Source organism: Podarcis filfolensis, assembly GCF_964270895.1.
Source record: "Podarcis filfolensis genome assembly, chromosome: 8".
Classification (NCBI taxonomy): Eukaryota; Metazoa; Chordata; class Lepidosauria; order Squamata; family Lacertidae; genus Podarcis; species Podarcis filfolensis.
Window position 1 is genome coordinate 4,302,535 of NC_139611.1, and position 27,824 is coordinate 4,330,358.

Sequence of the window (27,824 nt, forward strand, 5' to 3'; positions counted from 1 at the left end):
GTTTTTTGTGATTTTTAAAAACTGTTGTGTGTTTTAAAATGGTATTTTAAATTGTTGTTACCTGCCCTGAGCCTTAGGGTGCAAGGTAGATAACAGCAGCAACAACAGGGGACAAAGTGCTACAGGCAGAGTTTGAAAAAGGTTTTAATGCTTCTTGAAGAGTTAGAAAGAATTGCAAAAGGAGGAGGAGGAGGAAGGAGTCTCCATGCTCTAGAAGAATCTAGCTCTGGCCTCTAGAAGCACTTCCGGTGGACAATTGAAGGACCAGCCTCATCGTATTCTGGTTTGCTGATCCACATCTGCTGGAAGGTGGAGAGAGAGGCCAGGATGGAACCACCAATCCAAACAGAGTATTTACGCTCAGGAGGAGCAATGATCTGTGAAAACATTTGTAGAAGAGGGTTAATGAGTGACGTTTTTGATGGTCATTTGGCTACCGAGTAAGTAAGGTGTGAGACTAAGCACAATCAAAAAGTCAGTTCTGACCTGAGGAAATGTCAAGACCCACAGCTATCATCAGATATATGCCAACTACTACAGATAGTATTAAATTTTGGATTATTTCCATAGGCATGTCAGTGGGCCAATACCCATCAGAGCATAACAGCAAAGAGTTCCCTGTGGTTGACGATTGGAAGGGGCGCAGTCCCAAAAACTCATGGGTAATCCCCTCCCATAGCACACTCATGGATCTTTGTTCCCATCAGTATGTGCTGTCCTGCCAGGTTGTAGGTGGGATGGGGCCGGGCGGCTGCTAAGGGAAAGTATTTCAAACCCTGGAAGAAAATAGGGCAGACGTGCCTTTATCTTCATTGTGCTGGGAGCCAAGGCTGTAATTTCCTTTTGCATTCTGTCTGCGATTCCAGGGTACATGGTGGTGCCTCCAGAAAGGACGTTGTTGGCATAGAGGTCTTTGCGGATGTCAATGTCGCACTTCATGATGGAATTGTAGGTTGTCTCATGAATGCCAGCAGATTCCATGCCTAGGAGGAATGGTCCAAAATCAGTAGCTTGTCCCCAGTTCAGATGGGAACTCAGGAAGACGAACTTCCTCTGGCAGTTCAGCACTGATCACTACCCAACTGAGAGGTACATAGGAAGAAACCTTCACACTGAGTCAGACTGCTGCTCCATATAGCTCTATATTACCTATATTGACTGCCAGCAGTTTCCCAAGATTTCAGACAGAGGAGACTTCCAGCCCTACCTGGAGAAACCCAAGATTGAACCTGAGCTATTCATTTGTTTTATTGCATTTATAGCCCACCATTTTTTCCTAAGGAGTTCAAAGTGGTGTTCATGGTTCTCCCCCTTCTCATTTTATTCCCACCAAACCTTGTGAGGTAGGTTAGACTGAGAGGCCGTGCTTGGCCCAAGGTGAGCTTCATGGCCTAGAGGGGATTCGAACCCTGGTCTCTCCCAGGTCCTAGTCTCTCACTCTAACCACAGCACCACGCTGGCTCTCTTTTCTGCATGCAGAGCAAGTGCCTCGACCACTGAACTATGGTTGGCTTTGATGAAACTTTGGAATTAAGTTCCTTTCTGGGGAGCATGTTTCAAACATCTTTGCATCCTCTCTCATCAGAGCCTTTGTAGTCAACTGGCAAAAGCCACTGCTGTTGGTTTGCCTTTAAGAGCTGTTGCTGTTTCACTGGGCTTTATGTGCTACCTTATTTTATAAATTGCTATGGTTTTTAATTTTATTGTAGTGTAAAATTATATAATATATAATTATATAATAGGAATGGGAATAATTCATTTTCTTCCATTGTTTATGAATATGAATATCATTTATTACGGCCATAGGCCCATACAGGTAAAAACAACACATAAATAACAGCTTGTGCCGTAAGGAGAAAAAAAAGCAATCGCTAAAACACTACTATAACAATAAAATACTATAAAATGGAAAGGCATACTACGCCTTAATTAGCTTGTAGAGCTCCTTGGCGTCGCTTTTGGGAAAGGACAGCAACTAGGAACCTAGCCACCTTCAGGGTCGTGTGGGTATCCTTGTCCTGCAAGATTTGGGCAAGGTGGAATTTTGGTGGGGTACCCTCTAGTTTCTGTATGATTGATCCCAACAAATTTGCCCGTAGCACATTAAACAAGGGGCAAGTGAACATAATGTGCTGGAGCGACTCCGGCGACACCTTATCACATTCGCACACGGCGGGGGCTTGACCCTTTGAGAACCTATGTCTCAGGACATTGGAGGGAAAAACGTTAAACCTCGCTTTGGTGAAGGCCAGTCTATGTGCAACAGTCGAAAGGGAGGAGAGGTATGATGGAATGCAGTAAGTTAAAGTGATACCAATGTTCTGGGGCGAACAAACACCTCCCCCCAGCGTATAATTTCGCTGTAAATCGATGTCATCCAGTCTTTGGCGGATCAGTCTCTGAGCAGTGATTTGGTCTAGTTTTAGGGAATCTGAGGGAGAGATTCCATAACTCAGGAGTTTGGCATGAATTCTGCTAGTCCAAAGGCTGGAGAATTCATCTCGCCATAAGCATTGGGCAAGGTAATGGTTTGGTAATCTATGCCACAATGATAACCAGTAATTGAAGACTTGCTTCCACAGGCAAGTTTCTAGGGATGCGACCTTCAATTCTAGTCGCATGGCTGCGTTGCTTACGCATCCATTGTTTATGGATTTTGCATTGTTGACTGAATTGTTGTTTTCTTAAGTACTGAATGCAAAATGTATCTATAGGTTTATTCTAGCATTTTTGTCAAATAAAATATTGCTTTGTCTTTTGAGATGATTGTACTTTTTTGTATGGTGTTGTTAGTTGCCTTCGGAGGGAGAAGCAAGGGATGAATAAATTGAATGCAAGAAGTAAGGCTCCATTTTCTTTTCATGATTGACTGAACTATATTATTCTGAACTATATACCTATTGTATAGAACAGGCATAGGCAAACTCGGCCCTCCAGATGTTTTGAGACTACAATTCCCATCATCCCGGACCACCGGTCCTCTTAGCTAGGGATGATGGGAATTATAGTCCCAAAACATCTGGAGGTTGAAAATAGATTCTCTGTGCTCTAATGATAGCCAAGAGACTGATATTGATCAACGGAATAACGATATAATCCCCTTTTATAAATGGATTGACAATATGATAACACTTGCAACTTATGAACAGACTGCTTACAGATGTAGACTGCTTGGATAAATATGACAAAATTGGAATGAATTTATACAAAATGTAGTGGACTATTAATATTTACATGCGCATTAGCATAATAATATCTAATTTATACAAGAATGTATGGGTTAGGATATTTTTGTATTTTGTATATATCCGTATATTGTTTCTACACATTTTTGTGCCTTCTTATTTTTTTCATTTTTTCCTTTGCATCACTTTATTTCTTTATAATTGAAACCTTTTGAATGAAATATTAACACCAAAAAAATTATTTTTCAGGTTGAAATATCAACCCAAGAGTGAAGGAAATATTGTTTCCCATGCATTACTTCACATTCTCTGACCCCAGACTCCAGAGATGCAGACTCACCTATAAAGGAAGGCTGGAAAAGAGTTTCTGGGCAACGGAATCGCTCATTGCCAATGGTGATGACTTGCCCATCAGGGAGCTCATAGCTCTTTTCCAGGGATGAGGAGGAAGCAGCTGTTGCCATCTCATTCTCAAAATCCAGAGCGACGTAGCACAGCTTCTCCTTGATGTCACGCACAATTTCTCGTTCAGCTGTGAAAGACAGAGGCATGGTATATAAATTAATAAGTGAAGATGATGATATGATGGTAGATGAACTAAGACGTACCAAACTGAATTGTTTTAATTTACTTTTCCCAGTAGACCCAACCTTGGGAAATGCCCTGTCAAGATTCTCAGCACAATCCCACAAGGGCAACTCCTAGCGAACTCTCCGCACAGTGAAAAAGGCCACAATAGTTCAAAGCGACTTAGCACTCCCTTCTATTTGCAGTGAAGGTATGCCCTAAGTCAGCCTTCCCCAACCAGGTTCTCTCCAGAGGTGGCCGTGCTGACATGGGCTGATGGGCTATGTAGTCCAAAACGTTTGGAGGGCACCAGGTTGGGGAAGGCTGCTCCAGGTTAACAAAGCTAGGCATGATGTTGAACAGCAAGCCACACAATGCACATACCCAAAAGAAAACACACCCATTTGTACAGTCATCTCATATGTGGGGGGAGTATATCATATTTTTCCACACAAGCACCATGCAATATGTAAGCTGATCTTCATAACAGAAATGAGAATGCAGACAGAATTTGTATCACTAAATATTGGAAGACTGCAGTGACTGCTGCACCCCACCAAGTGAAAGAATGGCTAAAGAAAATATGGCAAACATTAACATCTGTTCAAATGGAATACTCAGGAAGAGAAGTCAGAAGCCAACAAGACAGAATAAGTTCCTAGAATGATGGGTCCTTTTCATAAGCTATCGGAATGAAAGGGTTGAAGATAACAATGGATTGAGGTTGAATCCTGACAAGACAGAAGTACTGTTCTTGGGGGACGGGGCGGGCTGATGTGGAGGACTCCCTGATCCTGAATGGGGTAACTGCCCCTGAAGGACCAGATGCGCAGCCTGGGAGTAATTTTGGACTCACAGCTGTCCATGGAGGCGCATGTCAATTCTGTGTCCAGGGCAGCTATTTACCAGCTCCATCTGGTACGCAGACTGAGACCCTACCTGCCCGTAGAGTGTCTCTCCAGAGTGGTGCATGCTCTGGTTATCTCCTGCTTGGACTACTGCAATGCGCTCTACGTGCTGCTACTTTTGAAGGTGACTCGGAAACTGCAATTAATCCAGAATGCGGCAGCTAGACTGGTGGCTGGGAGTGGCCGCCGAGACCATATAACACCGGTCCTGAAAGATCTTCATTGGCTCCCAGTACATTTCCGAGCACAATTCAAAGTGTTGGTGCTGACCTTTAAAGCCCTAAACGGCCTTGGCCCAGTATACCTGAAGGAGCATCTCCACCCCCATCATCCAGCCCAGACACTGAGGTCCAGCTCTAACAGCCTTCTCGCTGCAAGAAGTGAGGTTACAGGGAACCAGGCAGAGGGCCTTCTCGCTAGTGGTACCTGCCCTGTGGAACGCCCTCCCAGCATATGTCAAGGCAATAAACAACTATTTTACTTTTAAAAGACAACTGAAGGCGGCCCTGTTTAGGGAAGTTTTTAATGTCTGACACTGTATTGTTTTTAATATTCAGTTGGAAGCCACCCAGAGTGGCTGGGGAAACCCAGCCAGATGGGCGGGGTATACATAATAAATTATATTATTATTATTATTATTATTATTATTATTATTATTATTATCTCCCCTTGCTACCTATGTTCAACTATCTGACTTCTAAATACCTCTCCTCTGCATTACACACACACACACACACACACACACACACACACACACACACATTTCCTTTCCCTCTTTTTCTTCTTCTTTCCTTCCCTTTTCCCCTTTTCTCTTCTTTCATCCTTTCTTTGCTCCTCCCCCTTTGTTCCTTCTTTGGTGTCCTCTGTCTTATATACCCTACCTTAGTTATTGTTGTTGTTATTGTTAGTTTTCTTTCAATACACCTCTCTCTACCCATTTCCTCTCAGTGTGTGTGTGTCTTTTATATTTTATTGTACTATTATAATTTCTAGGACTAGATGAACCTTGTGTTCCTTCCTACTCTACAATTCTATGATTCTAATGGATGGGGTAAGGCAATCCCATCTAACAAAATGTGTTATTTTCCTCCCCATTTACTTTCAATTTCCCCCCTCCAAAAAATGCAACGAGGAGACAGCGCTAAGATGTCTGAACCACATGACAATATAAAAGTGCTTATCTGAGCTTTTCTAAAAAAGTAAACAAGTAAAATAAAGAAGAAAAGCAATGCTGGAGCAGCCCCATCCAGGTCCCCGCCGTCAGCTCTAAGGATCCAGCCCCTCCTTACCAGTGGTGACAAAAGAGTAGCCCCGTTCTGTCAGGATCTTCATGAGGTAGTCTGTAAGGTCGCGACCAGCCAGGTCAAGACGCATGATTGCGTGAGGCAGGGCGTAACCTTCGTAAATGGGCACGTTGTGAGTGACGCCATCACCGGAGTCCAGAACAATACCTAAGGAGGAAGAGGAAGGAAGACTGTGACACAAATGCTGTGGGTCCCCAACCCCCATTTCACTCTTCTTACGTCGAAATATTACCCGCTGTCTTGCGGGGCATCTTAGGGAGAAGAAAAGGCTAAGGATTAAACCAGGGTCAGCAAACTTTTTCCACTGTCCCTCAGACCTTGTGGGGGGCCAGACTCTATTTTGGAGAGAAAAATGAACGAATTCCTATGCCCCACAAATAACCCAGAGATGCATTTTAAATAAAAGGACACATTCTACTCATGTAAAAACACACTGATTCCCAGACCGTCCATGGGCCGGATTGAGAAGGTGATTGGACCAGATCCGGTCCCTGGGCCTTAGTTTGCCTACCCATGGATTAAACCCTACACAAATCTGGAGTTGGGTCTCTAAGACAATTGGATGGCACCTTGTACGCCTCCTTCTGGCAACTCCAGCAGCCAAGGTGGTGCCAAACATATTATGCTGCTTTCGTTTGCCCTTTGCCTGGGCAGCCCAGGACCTCCACACACACTGTTCAGTCCTGCGCCCCATGGGAGGTCACTTTGGTACTGCTAACACAGCAAAAAACATGGGAGGCAGCAGTTACAAGTTATTAGTCTGCAGCCACAGCAGGCGCTGTGATTCTCTAGCAGTTTGAGTTCAACCCAGGAGGCCCACTCCATTGTCTCTGGGAATCTAATGAGCTGTCAACCAACCATATCACTGTATTGTAAAGTGCTTGGTCATCAGCACACCATCAGGAGCAGGATAAACTCCAGGCTACCTCTGCTATTGTGCCAGTGGGCTTCCTGAATGAGTGAGGATTCGAACCCTGGTCTCGCAGGTCCTAGGACGACACTCTAACCACTACACCACACTGGCTCTCTTTCATCCCAGATTTGTGTGGACTTGCATGGAATTCAGACTTCTGAAGACTCGGCAATTGAAGCTAAGCACTCACCGGTGGTGCGGCCAGATGCATAGAGGGACAGCACAGCTTGGATTGCGACATACATGGCAGGGACGTTAAAGGTTTCAAACATAATCTAGGAGGGGGAAAGAGAGAATGAATGGCACGCCACTCTTCCAGGGCTGGATAGAGGAGGCTTCGGTCTTGAGAGCACATTCTGCTCTCCTGCACAAATCTTATTGAAATGGAAAGGAGCTGCAGAAGGCATCTCAATGGGGCTTGTGTAGGGATCCCCCCCCCAGCTCTGCCTCACCTCCCTTAATGGCTTCCCAAATCCACCACTTGAAGCAGATGCATCATGGCGGTACATGTTCATTGTACATTGTCCAGCTGAGCAGGAGAAGAGGTTTTACCTGGGTCATCTTTTCTCGGTTTGCCTTAGGGTTCAGGGGTGCCTCTGTCAGAAGTGTGGGGTGTTCTTCAGGAGCCACTCGCAGTTCATTGTAGAAAGAATGGTGCCAAATCTGGGCAAAGTGGACAAACAAGAGTTGCCTGCAACGTGCCGGGCTTTGTCTCGCCTGACTTCATTCTCAACATGTCACAAGCGTTCAGGTTGGCCAGTGATTCTGAAACGACTCCATAATGTTACATCCATCTTTGGGTCTTGCCTATCATGCCCACCTGGTGCTGCTGACTCAAATAAGCCATTTTTTATTTGTATGCTACTGCTATCAGGCACGCTTTCCCTTAAAGCAAAACAACCTGGTCAATTTGCCTCTATGGGGGAAACAGACCAGTGCCACTGTCATTCCTCCATAATGCCCAAACACATATGTTCCATAACTGTGAATCTGTCATGACTGGATGGCACTAATTCTATCATAAAGCCTAGCAACCTGAATACAGATCAGATTGTGCAGTATCACATGGACCTGGGGCAAGGGCCTGGAGAATTGCTCTCCTTACATGGACCTCACTGGATCTTCGGATCCAAGCCAGGCAAAGGCAAACTCGGCCCTCCAGATGTTTTGGGACTACAACTCCCATCATCCCTAGCTAACAGGACCGGTGGTCAGGGATGATGGGAACTGTAGTCCGAAAACATCCGGAGGGCCGAGTTTGCCTATGCCTGATCCAAGCCATAAAGTCTGGTCACCCCAGCTGCTAAGATCAGATACACTAGGGTCCAAAGAAGTACAGAAGATGCTGACTATACACACTAATACTTTAAAGCTTTTTTGGTGGGTAAGAGCAGCAAAATGCTTTATTTATAAAATGGAAGTAGGTGCTGAGCAGACTCAAGCCAACATCACGTCATTAAGTTTGGTGTGTCGTGTCTTCAGACCATCACATTGGCTCAGCTAAATGACTGATTATTCTCTAGCCACTGTTATGTATGAAATTCCTCTAATTCCTACAATACTTCTGGAATTGGTTGAAAATGCAATTGGAAAGCCACGGAATCTAGCAAGAAATTGATCAATTGCCATTCATATGTTATCCAATTATTTGTTTGATCATATCAAATGATACAATATTATTACAAACTCTCAGAAACATCAAGGCTGGAGAAGGAAGGTTTAGTAGGTGCTCTGCTGATTTACACATTATACAAGACTCTGAGAAGTTATTTTATTTCCTGGCTATTGTCTGTGTTTTTCTGTTTTAATAAAAAACACACACCTCCCATTCAAAATCTGAATTAAAAAGTTAACGAAGAGGAGAGCTTGTCACCTTTTCCATATCGTCCCAGTTGGTGATAATGCCGTGCTCAATGGGGTACTTGAGGGTCAGGATCCCCCTCTTGCTCTGGGCTTCGTCCCCAACGTAGCTGTCTTTCTGGCCCATCCCCACCATCACACCCTAGGAACCAAGAAGAGGAACGTCATAAACTCCCCTCTTCATCCTTCCCCAGGCATGAGGTACCGGTATTCAAAGAAAGGGAAACAAACTCTGCATAATCCAACACCCACTCCTCATCTGCTACCAACATAACTTCTCCCTTCTGCAAACCATTTAGAATTCGCCCTTCTCCAACCCACTTGGAACCATATGAGGACAGACTGGAAAATACGTTTTTCAATGAATAAGCAAATAAATAATAAGAAGGTGAAATTTTATATTGGGTAGGAGTGTGATGCACCAGGGAATCCTCAGTTCAAATCTCAACTTGATCACATGCTCAAGGTAAGTTTTGGCATTCTGCCTCACAGCACTCTTCATTCCACCCTGCTAAATGGGAACCATTATGTTGGCCTTCACAAGTCTCATTTCCCAGAATATGGACTATTTCAGCCTCACTGATAGAATGACAAGGACCAGATCTTGAACATCAATTACTCTTCCTCCCTACAGACATGGGAATGTTCTCATTTGGCAAGCACCTGGTCACTTCCTGCATGGCATTAATGCAGTCACATGAATAGCTGTGAAAACTAAGAGTCAAAGGAACTTGCCATGGCCAGTTCAGCCACAGACTGAGCCATTTCCAAGGATTCTCACATGGGGAGTGCTTTTTTATTTATTTATAAGGTGCTGGTACTCACCCTGTTGTTGTTCCAGTAAGTGCTACTTTTTTAACAGGGGGAAAGGTGTCAGTACTGCATACCCTTGAGCACCCCCAGAAAGAAAGCACTGCACATGGGAAACCTTAACCTGTCAGAGTCCTTTGCCCACAAACAGTTGCTTGTGACCAAAACATTCAAAACAGATCCTCTTCTATCTTATTCAATCAAATAATTTGCTGGAATCTTTTCCCTGCTGAATTTCTGATGTGGCTGGCTCTGAACTCCCATGATTCTACTACCCTGGTATTTTCCAAATATTGGTAAATTTACTCTACCAGTTCTTTAAAGTGGGGCAGGAGAGAGACTTTGCAAAGCTCTGGGATACTCTAAAAGTGAAAAAGCTGCCACACTTTCAGCAAATCTCAAGGTGCATTTAGCTGATGAAATATGGGGTCCTACAGTATCTTACGTGAGAATTACTGGTCTATGAAACTACCAATTTCTTACATCCAAACACATTTAGTTGTACAATTACTTCCTACTATGACCTTTGAATATGTATTCTATTGATGGTTCCTAATAAACTGTAGTGCTCCTTTTCTTTTTGATTTAAGATTTATAGATCTTCATCTTGTGTTTCTTTGGATAATTCATTTGTATACTTATACTTTGGGTAATAATAAATTTTATCCCATGTATATGCCATGCATCTGCCTTTGCCAAGCTGGTGCCCTCCAGATGTTTTGTACATGCTGGCTGAGGCTGATGGGAGTTATAAAGGGAATCTACACACATATAAAAACCGTTCTGAAAATGCCCTTTTAAAAATACATTGAATTTTCCATAAGGCTCACTATTGCCATCTAATGCCACTTTGTATATTACATTTAAAACACACTTAAAATGTTTTATTTGCAGCTGTATAGCTGAGTCCATAGTCCAAGGCTGGATCTAGACACATCAAAGAAGTGTTTCAGTTTAAAGCGCTGAAAATTTAAACAGGTAGAGAAAAACGGGATTCCACATTGCCATTTGGTGGCACAATGTTATATTGCACATACAACGCATATAAATTGCTTTTTCTTTACCAGTCTAACAGAGTCCCAGCTCTGAGCAGTGCTATTTTTCTAGAAAAAGAGGTGCCAGAACCCACCATGATTACCTCCCATGATCTCTTGTAATAGCAATGGCGTCCATCTGAGATGTGCCCTGAGTTCCAGCTGAAAAAAAACCCTGATTAGAAGCACCCAAAGGGAACTCTGTGCACAAACCTGGTGACGTGGGCGACCCACAATGGATGGGAAAACGGCACGGGGGGCATCGTCACCGGCGAACCCAGCCTTGCACAGCCCAGAGCCATTGTCACAAACAAGGGCGGTTGTCTCCTCTTCACACATGGCTTCGACTGACGGTGGTGCTGGGACACAGGAGACCTGGAAGAGGGAAGATCAAGAAGGACATGTAGGGACTGTGCAGGAGGGGTCTTTGCTGGTGAAAGCAAGAGGCATCATTAGGCAAAGGCATAAGGCAGCAGATGCTACAGGGAGTGGCAATGAGGGGTTTGAGGACGGAGATGTGTGTGCACTTTGCCCTCCAAGCTAGCCTGATCTCCTCTCACCAGCGTTGAGTGGGAGTTGCTATTATAGTGGGCAGTCACTGCATATCTGGGGAGAACACACATGCTTTTTACACATTTTCTTTCTGAGGTAGAGGAGGAGGGGGAATTCGATCCAAGATTTACTTGTAATCTCACTGTATACAATTTGTACAAGTGACGATAAAGTATTTCAATTAAAGCTGAAGCTATCAAATCTGCTCTTTTCAAAACAATATGCGAAGCAAAAGAAAGAATCATCCTTCAGAATTCATGCTCATCTGAATGTTGTGGTGCAGTTTGCCAACCAGTGCTTACAAAAATGCATATACTAAGTGAAAGTGCACATAAAAATTAATGTATTATTGAAAATGACATACAAAAATGCATCTTATTGGGGGATGTTGCTGCATATATAAGTCAAACTGCATACAAAAATATGTTTATTGGATAAATTTGCACTAATCATAGAATGCTATAGTTGTAGAGTTGGAATCTTGTGTTTTGGCTCAGGCAGCCCTGAATGAAGGACAGGCAGAAGGGGATTCAATTATGTTGCAAGCATTAAACACAGAGACTGACCAAAGAACTGACTTGAAGGCAGCCAGTGAATCCAACTGTGAGAGGATACCCCATAAAGCATGTTGGCAGCGCAGATTTAGTTTGACAGTCATTTCGTTTCTGCAAGGAACCTGCTCTGGGGCCTGTACTTCTGTGAGGATGGATGGCTAGCAGAATTATCACCGATTATATATATATATATATATATATATATATATATATATATATATAAATTGTCCAGTAGCACCTTAGAGACCAACTAAGTTTGTTCTTGGTACTGTATAAGCTTTTGTGTGCATGCACACGTCTTCAGATAAGAACTTCTTCGTATCTGAAGAAGTGTGCATGCACACGAAAGGTTATACCAATAACAAACTTAGCTGGTCTCTAAGGTGCTACTGGACAACACACACACACACACACACACACACACACACACACACACATAGACTGCATCAGACCAACATGGCTACCTACCTGAATCTATCACCAGGATGTACACCAAAATGCCATTCTCAGGATTCTTTGAGGGGAGCCATGATAGTTTTGCTGGCATAAAACAGCTAAAGGTTTTTAATGGACCTATTGTGATCAGAAATAATTTGTCCCCTTGACCCAACCTGGCGTCCGCCATATGCTTTGGACTACAATTCCCATCATAGTATACAAGGGCTGATGTTGTAGTGCAGAACATCTGGAGGGCCCAAGGCTGAGCAAATCTGCTTTAGCAACTTTGGGGCTGTCCTCCAATTCCGTTTCAAGGCACCAACCGAAAACATCAAGGGATGCAACCCATCCACTGGAGCAAACTGCAGAGACGCAGAAGGCCAGACAGAAAACCCCTTAGCAATACTAGTGTGAGCAGGAGAATCATGGCAAGTAAGCCCCATGTGTCATGAAGCTGAGCTCATGATTTAGCTGGTCTCTGGACAGGTGACTCTGATACAAATAGGACCCTCCGTTGATTTCCATTCACAAAAGCCGGGAAAACAATTGCAAGCTGCAGGAAGCAGCTGAAATGATTGAAGCATCCACTCTCGCTTATAAAAATGGAAAGGATAAATTCATGGAGGCTAGGGGTTGGCCATTACCCACAATACATATGTGGAGACTCTGTGCAGAGGCAGTATCCCCAGTGCTATTTTTCTAGAAAAAAGGTGCCAGAACTCACCATGAACGCCTCCCTTGTTCTCTTATAGCGACAATGTCATGCACCTGAGAGGTGCTGGAACCCAGTTCCAGTGAGTTCCAGCTGAAAGAAGCCACTGAATGCCGGATGCTGAAATCAACAGGGGAAAGCCAGGCCAACAACTGCATGCCTGCCTGCGCTGCTTCCCAGTGAGTGCCCCTCTTGCGAACTGATGGTTGTACTAGATGAGCCTTGCTTGGCCCGATCCAGGAAGGAATTCCCCTCTTCCAGCCAGCTCCTCCGCATCTGACACCCTGCCCTTCACGTCTCATCCCTTGCCTAAGGTGCCATCGTGACCAGAAGACAGCTGCCTCGACTTCCCTGCTGTTGCCGCGGCTTGTTCCACTGATTCAGCTTCGACACATCATCTGGTTCAAATGCCACTCAGGTTTAAAGCTTGAGGTTTTTATGTAAATAATACCATTTCCAAAGAATCAAAGATTGAAGTGACAATGTATCTTCGCGCATCTGCAGAGCAGGTGGTGAGAGTCTCGTCTTATTTAGTTAATTAATGTATTTCTTGCATTTATATCCCACCTTTCCTCTAAGGAGCTCAAAGTGTTCCCACACCCCTCATTTATCCTCACAACGACCTTGTGAGGTAGTTCAGGCTAAGAGTAAGAGACTGACCCAAGGTCTCCCACGTCCAAGTCAGGCCACTCCAGCTACTCCACCACAGTGGCTGTCTTAAGGTGTGTTCTTAATGTTGTACACCACCCTGGGATCTTTTGATGAAGGGCAGTATATAAGTCGAATTAATAAAATAATAAATACTAAATAAAATAAATACTAAATAAAAGTGGGCCCCCAAGGAACATGACTTAACTGGACCTGGGCTCACCAACCCTCAGACTCTGATTCTTTTCCTAATGCCAGGATTTTACCAGAGGGAGGTGTCACAGAGCAGGTGCAGAGTGCAGTTACTGTCATGCTGGGTTTCTACACACGAGTTTTCACACACCAGAAATTTTGGATCACTTTACTTCAGATTTCCTTCCCTGGAGGATGCAATTGTATCACATACTTATATTTTCCTTTTCTAACACGCAAGCCTTGTTCTGTGTCCTCTGGAATTTTTCTAAATTTTCCGCAAGCTGCAGGCATGAATCAGAGAGCAAGCCTGGCATCCCACGCCAGGACTCTGGGCGAGAGTAAACAGAAACACGAGGTTTCTCACAAGCTTTTCCCAAAAATGGAAATAATCTCTCCAACCCCTGGCTTCCAAAGGGAAAAAAGGCCCCTCCCCACATATTTCCTTCAGATTCAGGCACACCAGGCTGCTTTTATCATATAAAGAAAGATGAAACAGTCACAGCTAATACTAATTTCAGCAAGTATTGAAAATAAAGCAGCTGTATGGAATCAATAACTGGGTGGGGGGAGGGGTTAGCCCTAGGCAATCAATAACATGTGAAAGATAATCTCAAATTACTTAGCATCCACATGAATAGTAGTCAAAAACGTCTGGCTTTCTCCACAAATGGTATCCAAAACACCAGGTTGCGCTTTTAAAAAACAGCAACAACTTGACACCCTGATTTGCGTATTGGACCATAAACCCCAGAAGTCCCGGTCTTTCCCTCTGCCTCCAAAGTGTGCCAGGGGGAGAGGCAAGCCACAGCCGCTAACACTTGCACAAAGACAGCCTTGCACAACACTTGCACAACACTTGCACAAAGGCAGCCACAAAAACCGGCAGAAACCTTCAAGGAAGCGGCAGAGCTTAGGCCACTCACTTCTCCAAGAGGCACACACAGGGAGCAATGTTCAGGTGCATTCCAAACCTGGCCAGCCAGCAACGTGGTTCCCAAGTCTCCCTTGCCATGCACAACTCCTGCCTTGCCCCTGGAGGAGGCAGTTTCCAAGAAGAGGGTTCATGCAGGCAGAATCTTTCTGCAGCTACTCACCAAGTGTACAGGAAAACTCCTTTCCTCGGGGACTCTGTTCTGACGATGCCTTTGGTATAAATACCAGTGAGACTATAAAACCTCAGAGGCGGATCTTCTCCAAGCCAAGACCCTAAAAAGGCCAATGGATAGTATGTTAGCCATATAAGGTGTTTTATTTCATTATATTGACCTTGGGCTGATGGTAGAACAGAGCCCGGTGAATTATTATCTTCAGAAAAATGTATGCAGGAAAAAAGTTGGGAAGCAACGCCTCATTTGTGAACTGACTCCTTTTATGCTACACTTCAGTAAACAAGTGAGGGGCAAGTCCTTATAAGCTGCACTGGGAGAGGAAGTGGCAGCCGGTCCAGGGACAGAGGTGAGAAAGTTACCAAGAATGGCCAGAGTCAGACCAAGACATTCTGGTTCCACAAGCAGGAAACCCAAATGCACGCCCTTCCTCTTCATTATCAAGGGCCCAATGCACTGAGACAGGAGGGGACAGGGTCATAATATGGCACCCTAAGCAAAGACAAAATTTGGCATATTTCCTATTTTCACAGTTGCTTTTTATGGATCTTCTCAATAGGTACCCATGCAAATTGTTGTTGTTGAGCCAGGGTGTGTGTGTCCACACTGCCCTAAATCCAGCACTGTCTGGAAGGTCTGACTCTTCACGCAGCGCACACTTGAACTATGGAACTCGCTCCCACAGGCCACCAGCCTAGATGGCTTTAAAAGACCAGGGGTCAGCAACCTTTTCCAGCCGTGGGCCAGTCCACTGTCCCTCAGACCATGTGGGGGGGCCAGACTATATTTGGGGGGGGGGAGAAACGAATTCCTGTGCCCCACAGATAACCCAGGGATGCATTTTAAATAAAAGGACACCTTCTACTCATGTAAAAACACACTGATTCCCGGACCGTCCGCGGGCCGGATTGAGGAGGCGATTGGGCCGCATCCAGCCCCCGGGCCTTAGGTTGCCTATCCCTGGATTAGACAGATTCATAGAGCAGAGGGCTTTTGATGGCGATTGGCTGTGATTGCTCTGCTCTGCCTCCATGATCAGAAGCAGTTATGTTTCTGAATACTAGTTGCTGGAAACTGCAAGAGAGGAGAGTGCTCTTGTGCGTAGGTTCCACTTGTGGGGTTCCCACAGGCATCTGGTTGACCACTGGATCAGGCCCATGGCCCATCTAATCCAGCATCCTGCTCTCACAGTGGCCAAACTGATGCCTGTGGGAAACCTGCAAGCAGGATTTGAGCATGACAGCCCGGTCCTGTCCTGTAGCTTCTAGCAGCTGCTATTCAGACGCATTGCTGCCTCCAGCCGTGGAGGCCAAACAGAGCCACTGTAACTATGATAACCCATTGCTCTATGGAATCATCTAATCGTTTTCTAAAAGCCATCCAAGTTGGTGGCCATGACTGATTCCTGTAACAGTGAGTCCCATAGTTTAACCATGTACTGTGTGAAGAAGGACTTTCTTTTATCTGCCATTAATTTTTCAAACATTCAGCTTCAGTGGATGTTGAGGAGTTCTTGTGTTCTGGTTGAAGGATAAAAACTTTTCTTTATCCGCTTTCTCCATGCCATGCATGATTTTATAAACTTATTTCATGTTGCCTCTTACTCACCATTTTTTTAAACTAAAAAGTCCTAAATGCTGCAACCTCTCATCATATGTGAGTCGCTCCCTCCCCTTGATCATCTTGGATGCACTTCAAAATACCCTGAGGTGAGGCAACCAGAACTGTAGACAGAAACCACGGAGGGTAAAAGGTCTTGGAGCAGCGGCTCCCAAATAGCTTAGTGCTGCAGACACCTGTTTTTCAAAAGCCAAGGCACAGACTTTTGAATGTTCTTTTGAACATTTTGATATCTCTATGGTTGTTTTGGAGGAGACTCTTGAGAGGCCCATGGACTGCAAGAAGATCAAACTTATCCATTCTTAAGGAAAACAGATCGTGAAGCTGAGGCTCCAATCCTTTGGCCACCTCATGAGAAGAGAAGACTCCCTGGAAAAGACCCTGATGTTGGGAAAGATGGAGGGCACAAGGAGAAGGGGGCGACAGAGGCCGAGATGGTTGGACAGTGTTCTCGAATCTACCAGCATGAGTTTGACCAAACTGCGGGAGGCAGCGGAAGACAGAAGTGCCTGGCGTGCTCTGGTCCATGGGGTCACGAAGAGTCGGGCACGGCTAAACGACTAAACAACAACAACAATGGTTGTTTTTGTTATGTGAGTGATGCCACGGACCTCCTGGGTGGGTTATGCGGACCTCCTGGTGTCCGCTGACCACCAATGGGAAGCACTGCCATCAAAAATAAAAAGGATTTTGTGTGGCACTAAAAGAACACAGTATGTTGCTCCTGCGGAGGGGGGGGGTGTTTCACAGCTGTGGTGCTACCACTAAGCAGGCTACTCCTCAGTTGCCCCCTACCTCACATGCTGGGGGTCCCTGGAGGAAAGCTTGCAAAGGTTACCCAAGCGCCCCAGAAGCTCCTGGTGGAAAAGGTGGTCCTCCACCTGGTTCCCTGGCTCCAAGCCACACAGAGTATTCAAGGCAGAGGGCCTTCTTGGCAGTGGCACCCGCCCAGTGGAACGCTCTCCCAACAGAGGTCAAGGAAATAAACAACTACCTGACTTTTAGAAGACATCTGAAGGCAGCCCTGTTTAGGGAAGTTTTTAATGTTTTAATGTTTTATCGTGTTTTTAATATTCTGTTGGGAGCCGCCCAGAGTGGCTGGAGAAACCCAGCCAGACGGGCGGGGTATCAATACATTATTATCATTATTATCATTATTTTTTTATTATTATTATTATTATTATTATTATTATTATTATTATTATTATTATTTTAGATGGGCCTGGGGACAGGGAGAAAGCCCAGGAAGCTGTTTCAGCAGCAGCAAGGTAGATGCCCCTCTTGACTAGTTGCAGGGCACTTCCAGACTATCACTATTTTCCAGGAGGATTCAGTCACGCACCATGCAATTCAGGTTGCATAACTGAAGTTGACTGGAAGGCCTTGCAACCAACTTCCCCCTAAGATCAGGCTTTGTGCAGAAAGGGAAGTGACAAGGAAAGGCACTGAATGCCTCTTGGGCAGCTAGTACAGGATTCTCTATAGCTGACTGGCAGTGCCACTCTCATGGCACTCAAGATTTGCTCTGGCCCCTTGATCATTTTGGCTACCCTTTTCTGCTCCTTTCCCAGGTCTAGAATACAGTGGTACCTCAGGTTAAGTACTTAATTCGTTCCGGAGGTCTGTTCTTAACCTGAAACTGTTCTTAACCTGAAGCACCACTTTAGCTAACGGGGCCTCCTGCTGCCGCCGCACCGCCGGAGCGCGTTTTCTGTTCTTATCCTGAAGCAAAGTTCTTAACCTGAAGCACTATTTCTGGGTTAGCGGAGTGTGTAACCTGAAGCATATGTAACCTGAAGCATATTGTCAGGGAACTGCCATCGGAGCTAGTGGCGGAGGCAAGGCTCCAAAGCGATGCTGGAGAAGGGCCCAGCAGGGAGAGAGGCAGCTCATCGGCTGGGGAAGGAAATCAACGTAACACCAGGGATAAAGGAGGGCGGACGGGGGAAGCGGAGAGGGGGCTCCAGGACTCCGTGCAGGAGACCAGCGAGGAGAGCACGGGTCCTCCGCTGCCCACACCCACCCTGCGCAGAAGACTGCCGCGCAGGGAGAGTAGGCGGCGACTTGGCGTCAAAGAACTTCTTTGCTGGAAGAGGTTCAAGAAACGCCCACTGACGGATTCTGCTAGCGACTGAAACAGCCACGAAGTGAAGGGCTGTCCAGACAGAAAAGGTTTAACCAGGCAACCTAGCCTAGAGTGGCGGTAACTTACGCACGAGCAACCCCTATAACCATGAGCCAATGGAAATAGATGGTGCGCGCGCGCGAGAGGTTTCAAACTCCACTGAAGGTCACAAGAGGGAGGGAAAGGATTGGAAAACCACCAAGAAGTGTTTCCTCTGCCAACGGCCAGGACATTTTGCCAGGGTCTGCCCTCAAAGAAAGGCCTGGCAAGGGATGGTGGGAGCTGCTGGCTGTGAGGAGGAGGGGGAAAAGGGGCAGGCCCAGAGAAACGACAACGCTTGGCTGCCAATCAGCGAGGGCAGCAGCCAAGCCAGCAACCAATAGAAGTGCCCCAGCCAGACCCTCCCAGGGCAGCTATAGCCATAGAAGTGGTGCTAGAACTCCCAAATGGGCACCCAGTCAAGGTGGAGGGGCTGCTGGATTCAGGCAGTTCCTGCAATTTCTTCAGCAAGAACTTTGCTCTAGAGCACCAACTCCACCTGCTGCCCCTGGATTTTCCCTTGCAAGTGACCACCATCAATGGCAGGGAACTTCTGGGAGGGGAAGTGACGCACCAGACCCCACCAATGAGAATGAGGGTTTCCAGGCACACGGAGACCATTGCCTTTCACGTAGCCACACTGGCAGGACCCCCAATAATACTGGGGATGAGCTGGCTGGCACTGCATGATCCGGTAGTGGCATGGCATCAGCGGTCGGTCACCTTTGGGTCAGCTTACTGCTTGGAACACTGTCTGGGGGGGGAAACCCCGAGGATGACAGTGGCCAGGGTGGCTGGAATGGCTGTGGAGCCAAAAGAGGAGGTGCCACCACAATATGCTGACCTGAAGGAGGTTTTCAGCGAGAAGGAGGCGGATAGACTACCCCCCCATAGGCCCTTTGACTGCCAAATCAACTTACTCCCATGGGCTCAGCTGCCGGTGGGTAAGCTGTACGCCATGTCTGACCGGGAAATGCAGGAGTTGCGGCAATTTATTGACAAGAACCTGAAGAGAGGTTTCATAAGAGAATCAAAGGCGGTGGGGGGCAGTCCGGTCTTCTTTGTGGACAAAAGGGGGACTAATCAGCCCAGATTAGTCGTAGATTACCGGGGCTTGAACCTTGTATCAGAACCGGTGACCTTCCCAATGCCCAGGATTGACGACATTCTAACACGGGTGAGGCAGGGAAAAATCTTTACCAAACTGGACCTCAGGGGAGCGTACAATTTGATTAGGATGAGGGAGGGGGACGAATGGAAAACCACCATGTTCACCCCCCTGGGAGCCTTTGAGTACTTAGTTATGCCATTTGGATTACAGTCGGGCTCCGCCTGCTTTCAAGCATTCATGCACCACGTGTTGGGGTCCTTGCTGTACAAGAACTGTGTGGCCTTCTTGGACAACGTCTTAATCTATTCTGACAATGAGAAGCAACATGTCAGCGACGTCAGGGAAGTGCTAAAGAGACTGCAGAAGCACCAGTTGTGGGTCAAGCTGGAAAAATGCCAATTTCACGCAAGAGAGGTCGAGTTTCTGGGGTACAAGTTGTCAGACAAGGGCCTAGCGATGGACCCCAGCAAGGTGCAGGCGGTACTGGAATGGAAGGCCCCCAAAACCCGGAAGGACGTGCAGAGGTTCCTAGGGTTCAGCAACTTCTACAGGAAGTTCATCAAGAACTTCACCCACTTGACAGCGCCCATCACAGATTGTCTCAGTAGCAAAAAGAAGTTCGTCTGGACAGAGAGGGCCCAGCAATCCTTTGAAAGACTGAAGAAGGCGTTCGCTTCGGAAGAGCAGCTCCTGCACGTGGATCTGGAGAAGCCCATGAGGCTGGAGACCGACGCGTCAGACCGAGCCATAGGAGCCGTACTTTTGCAGCCAGGGGCCCAGCAGGGCTGGAGGCCGTGCGCCTTTTTCTCGAGGAAGCTGAGCAAGTCGGAGCAAAACTACACGGTGTATGACCGTGAACTGCTTGCTATCTATGCAGCGTTTCGCCGATGGAGACATCTGTTAATAGGGGCGCAGCACAAGATCCAGGTTTGTACGGATCACAAGAACTTGGAGTACTGGAGGACTGCGCGAGTACTCAACCAGAGACAGATTCGATGGGCACAGGAGTTCTCCAAGTTTTCCTTCGAGATCCGGTATGTGCCGGGAGAGGAGAGCGTTAGAGCTGATGCTCTCTCCCAGAAGCCAGAGTACATGGAAGGAGAGGGACCGCCGGAAGTCCAACACGTGTTCCCCGAGAACAGATGGGTGTGTGGGGGAGTGTTGGTTGGGAAACGAGAACTGGTCGGTCTTACTAGAAACGACGAGTTCGCTCAGACTAAAATCAGGGAACTCCGGGAAGGAAGGGAAAACCATGGAGAGTTTGAGGAAAAGGAAGGGGTACTGTACTATAAGGGAGCGCTGTACGTACCGGGGGAGACCTTGAGGGGAAGGGTACTCAAACAACTCCACGACAACCCAACAGCGGGGCACTTTGGTCAGCACAAGACCATGCTGCTTGTCACCAGGCAGTTCTGGTGGCCACGGGTAAGGGAAGATGTACGGGAATATGTACGGGGGTGCGACCGATGCCAGAGGGCAGAGGGGGAGAGGGCTGCCCCTGCAGGGTTACTGGAACCCTTACCCACGCCGGGAAGACCCTGGGAGGTGGTGTCCATAGATTTTATGACCGATTTGCCCAAGTCAAGGGGGAAGACAGCAGTCATGGTAGTAGTTGATCTACTGACAAAAATGTGCCATTTCATAGCTTGCTCACATGCGGTGACGGCAGAGGAAACAGCCAGGTTGTTTGTGGATCACATCTTCAGGTTGCATGGGGCTCCCTCGAGGGTCATCTCAGATCGCGGGAAACAATTTACTTCCCGGTTCTGGAGGAAGCTCAGGAGCTTGCTGCAGGTCGAGGTGGGCTTCTCGACGGCGAGACACCCGGAAACCAACGGGCAAGCAGAAAGAGCGAACAGTATACTCCAGCAATACCTACGCTGCTACGTCAGCGAGAGACAGAACGATTGGGCAGAGAAACTAGCGCTGGCTGAATTTGTGTACAATAACGCTGAACATGTGTCCACGGGAATGAGCCCATTCATGGCCAGTTATGGGTGTCACCCCAGGGCCTTCCCGGGGAGGGGGGAGGAAGGATGGAGCATACCTGCGGCAGAGCAGTTTGTGGAAGAAATGGAGGCCTTGCACCAGCAACTCCAGATGAACTTGGAGCGGGCCAAGGAAATTTACAAGAGGCAGGCAGACAAGCACCGTCGGGAAGGGGAGACCATACGGGTGGGAGACCGGGTGTGGTTGTCAACCCAAGGGTTCCCTTTAAGGGGGGGTGCAAGAAGTTGCAGCCGAGGCGGCTGGGACCTTTTGAGGTAACACAGCAGGTGAACCCTGTGGCATTCAAGCTCAAGCTGCCAGACAGCATGAAGATACACCCGGTGTTCCATAGGTCCCTACTCTCTCCGTACAGGGAGGGGCGGGAATTCCCGGGGCGGGAGGGAGGAGTCACCACACACCCGCAGGTAGAGGAGAGGGAACACCACAACCAAGCCACAGAAATACTCGATTCTAGGTGGCGAGGACGCAAGGTGGAGTACTTGGTAGCTTGGGAGGGAGAACCCAGGTCAGAAAATACGTGGGTTCCCGCGGAGGCAATCAATGACGGGTATCTGGTGGAGGAGTTCCACAGCCTATTCCCAGATAAACCAAAACCACTAGCGAGATTCTGGGAGGAGAAATTTGGAACCACAGACGACGAAGAGGACTTTGTGGGTTTTCCTGCCTCCGAAGAGGAGGGAGGAGAAGCGTCGGAGGGAGAAGAATCAGACTGGGAGGCCCACCCCGCGCGCGGGAAGAGATCGGAGCGGGTGGGAAGTGGGTTTTGAATCCTCAGAGGATGGCGACAGCTCCTTCCGGGGATTCCCTGCATCGTCGGCCGAGAAAAGGGACGAAGTTGGATCAAAAGGTTGGGCCAGGGGTGGAGGGGGTCCTGGGGGGGGGAGATGGATGTCAGGGAACTGCCATAGGAGCTAGAGGCGGAGGCAAGGCTCCAAAGCGATGCTGGAGAAGGGCCCAGCAGGGAGAGAGGCAGCTCATCGGCTGGGGAAGGAAATCAGCGTAACACCAGGGATAAAGGAGGGCGGACGGGGGAAGCGGAGAGGGGGCTCCAGGACTCCGCGCCGGAGACCAGCGAGGAGAGCACGGGTCCTCCGCTGCCCACACCCACCCTGCGCAGAAGACTGCCGCGCAGGGAGAGTAGGCGGCGACTTGGCGTCAAAGAACTTCTTTGCTGGAAGAGGTTCAAGAAACGCCCACTGACGGATTCTGCTAGCGACTGAAACAGCCATGAAGTGAAGGGCTGTCCAGACAGAAAAGGTTTAACCAGGCAACCTAGCCTAGAGTGGCGGTAACTTACGCACGAGCAACCCCTATAACCATTACACGTATGTAACCCGAGGTACCACTGTACCGCTTTTGAGATGCAGGGACCAGAATTGAACTAAGCCTTCCAAGTGGATGTTAATAGTGGAGTCACACCCCAGGTATATATAATGGCATTACGATATCAGCAGCTTTCTTTCCCAAATTGTTCTCTAGCATGCTCTTCGCCTTTTTCCAAACAGCCCCACATTGCACCAATGTTTTCCTCAAGCTATCGGTCACAACCCCGAGACCCAGCTCAGCATATACACGAAGGTGGGTCACGGGTGCTTTTCCACTTTGATGCCCCCTCACTAGGTCCCTGGAGCATTTCACAACCTCTCTTTGTTTTAACTGTGCTGAACCATTTGCTATTATCAGCAAACTTGGTCACATTATTTGTTTCATTAATGAATCGCTTCCTACGAGGCAACTCAGTGCAACTTGCAATGCAGCAAAAGCATATATGAAGCAATAACTTACATACATGCTTTGCAAGGGTTGACCTCGATGACCCTTGTGCACCTTCCAACTCCGCAATTCTGTGACTCTATTAAAATCTTATCACGTGATAAACTTAGCCTCCTCAGAGCAAATGCCACAATCTTCCCTTAAAAACAGTTAAAACCATGTCTCATGTAAAAAAATTAAAAAACAAAAACAAACAGCAATTATATATAAAACAATTAAAATGCTTTAACAAATCAATGTGATGACTCCATAAGCATAACAGGGCAGCTGAGGAGCAACTAATTCAGTAGCACAAGATTTGCCAAACTTTTGGTAGTCCCCCAGGCCCCTGAGGTTTGGTTGGCCTTTGTTGTGTCTGAGCCTATAATGGGCCTGTGGAACTCCCTGCCAATGTAAGTTTGACAGGAGCAATCCTGTATGGAGCAGGAAGTTATTACTTAGATGCAGAAACACTAAGGAGAATCCTTCTCACTAAAGCTGCAGAGGATCTTTGCTAACAGGACTTACTTCTGAGTAAACATAATATAAGCATGGTGTGAGGTGAGTAAAGAGATTGCCAGGCGATGAAGAGCTATATTAAGCACTGTGTGAAGCTATTGCTTTAATTTAACCCCAAACATATTGAGGAGGCCAGGTTGGCGAAGTCTGCCTTAAAAGATCCAACCAGAGGCTGAGAAACTCCCTGCTGCCTTTTTAAGGAAAATAAATGTACACAGTAGCCAGGCAGAACCTCCTAGGAGTGGGCAGCAGCAGCAGCAGCAGCAGCAGCAGCAAAAGAGGGAGGCAAGAGTTGCAGATAGATGCTGATAGCCCACAGTGGCAAAGGGAAGCCTCCTTGAGACCTGGGAACAGGCAGAGGGATCAACAGTATGCAACAGATTGTGCAATCTATGGTGCGGCAAACAATGCAGAAACCTGCTTATGCATTCTCTCATGCAACAATGTTCCACAAAATATTTCGCCCATGGAGCAAGTATAAATCGAAATGACTTTAGCACAGCACTACACTGGATACGGGGACACGGGTGGCGCTGTGGGTTAAACCACAGAGCCTAGGACTTGCCGATCAGAAGGTCGGCGGTTCGAATCCCCACGACGGGGTGAGCTCCCGTTGCTCGGTCCCTGCTCCTGCCAACCTAGCAGTTCGAAAGCACGTCAAAGTGCAAGTAGATAAATAGGTACCGCTCCGGTGGGAAGGTAAACGGCATTTTCATGCGCTGCTCTGGTTCACCAGAAACGGCTTAGTCATGCTGGCCACATGACCCGGAAGCTGTACGCCGGCTCCCTCGGCCAATAAAGTGAGATGAGCGCTGCAACCCCAGAGTCGGCCACAACTGGACCTAATGGTCAGGGGTCCCTTTACCTTTACACTGGATCCGACCCAGAGCCATGTTTAACAAACATTATTTTATTGTGTTTTTGTTGTTGCTGCTGCTGTGGCTGCTATTGTTAATGCCAATAAAACAAACAGAACATCAAAAAGCAACCTCAACTAAAAACCCCAGGCCAGTTGGAGAGGAGTGGGTCAGCAGTCATCTGTTATGCTCACATTCAGTTGATGGAGGGGATGGGTATCATAAAATACCTCTAAATTCCATATGGGCTTATCATACAGCTTGGAAATTATCTGACTTCTCTAATTAGTGTTGTGGGTTTGGGGGATCCATCTGGAAAACGTCCTGAGTCCCTTCTCATTCTGGTGGTCTGGTACCCAGTGAGGGTTTGAATCTAACAGAGGAGGTTGCTGGACTTGTCAGACAAATTTCTTTGTAAGGCATTGACCTTACCTGGCTACTTAAGTGTCTTCATTAGCATCCCAAAATAATGATGGGGCCTCCAGGTTAAGGGAGGGTCTTTCCTTCACCCCCCCCCTCACCTAGCTGCTGGGTAGGAGAACAAGAGCCAGGAGTAGCATGGGTGAGCTGAGCTGGAAACAGGAAGGAAGCTGTACAGGTTCAGCCACACCTCCGTTTGCCCCACTGCCTTGCCCCAGGAAAACCCAGAGTTTACTGCTGAATCAAACCAAATGGCTATTGGGTTTTCCATGGAAAAACCCCTTCAGTGGTCAAGAGTGTGTTTTCCCGGGGAAAGCTGCAGGACATGCAAAACTGCTCACACCAGTGTCTAGAAAGCATGGGGCAAGCAGAAGATGAGCCCAGAGACCTGCTTGCTCTGGGCTGGATCCAAATTGAGAAGCAAGTTCTAATGGAATCTTAATGCTGTGAGCTCCTCCACCTTATGCTCAGGTTGTACAAGGTGTGACAGGAAAGTTCAGTGAATGGTCACAGAAATCGGACAGCGAAAAATATTCAAGCATACATACCTTACAGGCCTTGAGAGTAGGCCCCCTCTGATACAATGCACCGTTGACAACATTTGTAGAACTGTTGGAAACTTCTGGAGAAGTCCTCTTTTCGTACTGCTTTCAGTTTCCTCGTCACAGCAGCATGGACTTGTGAAATGTTGGAAAATCTGTGTCCTTTCAGTACAAATTTCAGTTTTGGAAAAAGAAATAAATCCAGTGGGCCAGATTGGGAAAATATGGAGGGTGGGACAACTCAGTAACCTCAGTAATGATTTCATGTGGAAAATGCAATTCTTCCACCATCATTTGGACGGACAAACGCCAATCCCGCATCAATAACTTGTGGACTCCGTCAACATTTGCCGCTGTTCTGTTCATCGATGGTTTGCCAGACAGAGGGTCATCTTCAATGGTTTGCTGCCCTTCATGGAAACGCTTAACCACTCATACGCTGTCTTTTGAGTTACAGCTTCATCTCCATCCACAATTGTGAGCATTCTGTGGGTTTCCGATGCCAATTGGATGTTCAAATATTTCTCGCTGTCCGATTTCTGTGACCATTTACCGACCTTTCCGGTCACCCCTTATACATATGTATAAATAAAACCATATATCCTAAAGGTGCCACCGTTCGCAACTAGAGGTACCACTGTGATAACAACACACAAGAAGCTGCCTTATACCAAGCAGGGGCAAAACTAGGCTTTATTTCATCTGGGTCAAAGACTCAGTTTGGTACCCCCCCCCATCCCCATTTGCATACACAGAGAGAGAGGCTGGGAGCTTCAATGGTGCACCTGTGGAGGCTTCACTCGGGGCAAAAAAACCTCCAAGGTACAAATTTGCACCAAGTCAGTCCATTGCTCCATGTGGCTTCTACATTCAACTTCTACATACAAAGCAGATACCCAACCACTGAGCTACAGTCCTTCCTCTGGGGGAAGATCTACCTCAGGGGTAGGCAACCTAAGGCCCTGGGGCCAGAAGTGGCCCAATTGCCTTCTCAATCTGGCCCACAGACAATATGGGAATCAGCGTGTTTTTACATGAGTTGAATGTGTGCTTTTATTTAAAATGCATCTCTGGGTTATTTGTGGGGCACAGGAATTTGTTCATATTTTTTTTCAAAATATAGTCCGGCCCCCCACATGGTCTGAGGGACAGTGGACTGGTCCACGGCTGAAAAAGGTTGCTGACCCCTGATCTACCTACTTTCCAGGATGCCTTGCCCACTGCAGTTCTGAAATTGGAGGGCTTTTAGGCTGCCTTGTGCTCAAGCAAAGAAGAAAGCCAACGCCCACTGAGCAAGAAGGGGGTCCTTCATAGAAACCCTGGGAGCTTTTGGGCGAAAAGACAACACTTGCACTTGAAAGCCCCAAACCCTGACAGGCAGTGGACAGCCTAATAAGGAAGCGTTTGACCCAGGCAGCCAATCCAGCTTCCCTCGCAGCCCCACCATGGGCGCTTGGTATCCCAGCATCTGCCACTGGAATGGAATGCAGCTGCAGCAGCAAGAGAAGCGGCAGAAACCTATGACACAAAACAGGCCAGCGGGAAGGAGGAAGAGAAGCTGCAGGGAATCCTTGGCATCTCCCAGCAGGCGGAGGGGGGAGGCTCATAGCCTGAGCTCCAAAAGCAGAAAAACCACACTTCCGGGGACTGGCCCAGGGAAGCAGCTGGCACTAGGCAATGCCTCCCAAGCCTCTCGCACTAGAGAGCACTTTTCAGGAGGTTTGTGCTTTCCAGGAACCCCCTGCCATGCCACAAGCTGGCCCAAGAACTACCGTTCTCTGCTGTGAAACCGCACTGCAGTGCAAAGGATTCTGGGGCACAGGTGGCATATGCTTGGGGGAGCACCTCCATTTACACGTGTGTGTGCATGTGTATGTACACACACACACAATATGTACTTGTACACCAAACAGTTTTTGTGTCCAGAGTACAGAGACCACTGAGAAAGAAGGAGTCCGAACATGTTTGGGTTCTGTGATACTTTGTGAGTTATATCTTATTAGAAAAACAGCCATGAATATTTCTAATGCAGAAAGATTGGAA

General features: G+C 47.2%; 1 protein-coding gene across 1 annotated transcript; it reads right to left on the reverse strand.

The window, feature by feature from the left end:
• Positions 1 to 128: 128 nt before the first annotated feature.
• Positions 129 to 27,714, reverse strand: ACTG2 (actin gamma 2, smooth muscle). The gene is made up of 10 exons (XM_083629589.1): positions 25,788 to 27,714; positions 14,775 to 14,886; positions 10,795 to 10,956; positions 8,751 to 8,879; positions 7,430 to 7,540; positions 7,068 to 7,152; positions 5,950 to 6,111; positions 3,526 to 3,717; positions 802 to 983; positions 129 to 377 (listed from the first exon to the last, which is right to left on the reverse strand). Exons 3-10 carry the CDS (start codon positions 10,918 to 10,920, stop codon positions 234 to 236), a joined length of 1,131 nt encoding a protein of 376 aa, XP_083485715.1. The 5' UTR covers positions 10,921 to 10,956; positions 14,775 to 14,886; positions 25,788 to 27,714; the 3' UTR covers positions 129 to 233.
• Between the last annotated feature and the right edge of the window lie 110 nt (positions 27,715 to 27,824).

Coding starts and splice junctions, on each gene's coding strand:
- ACTG2 (XM_083629589.1), bottom strand. CDS start 10,920: ATGTGTGAAGAGGAGACAACCGCCCTTGTTTGTGACAATGGCTCTGGG. Junction 7,153..7,429: donor ACCGAGAAAAGATGACCCAG/GTAAAACCTCTT, acceptor TCCCCCTCCTAG/ATTATGTTTGAAACCTTTAA. Junction 6,112..7,067: donor TGCATCTGGCCGCACCACCG/GTGAGTGCTTAG, acceptor CTTCCTCCTTAG/GTATTGTTCTGGACTCCGGT.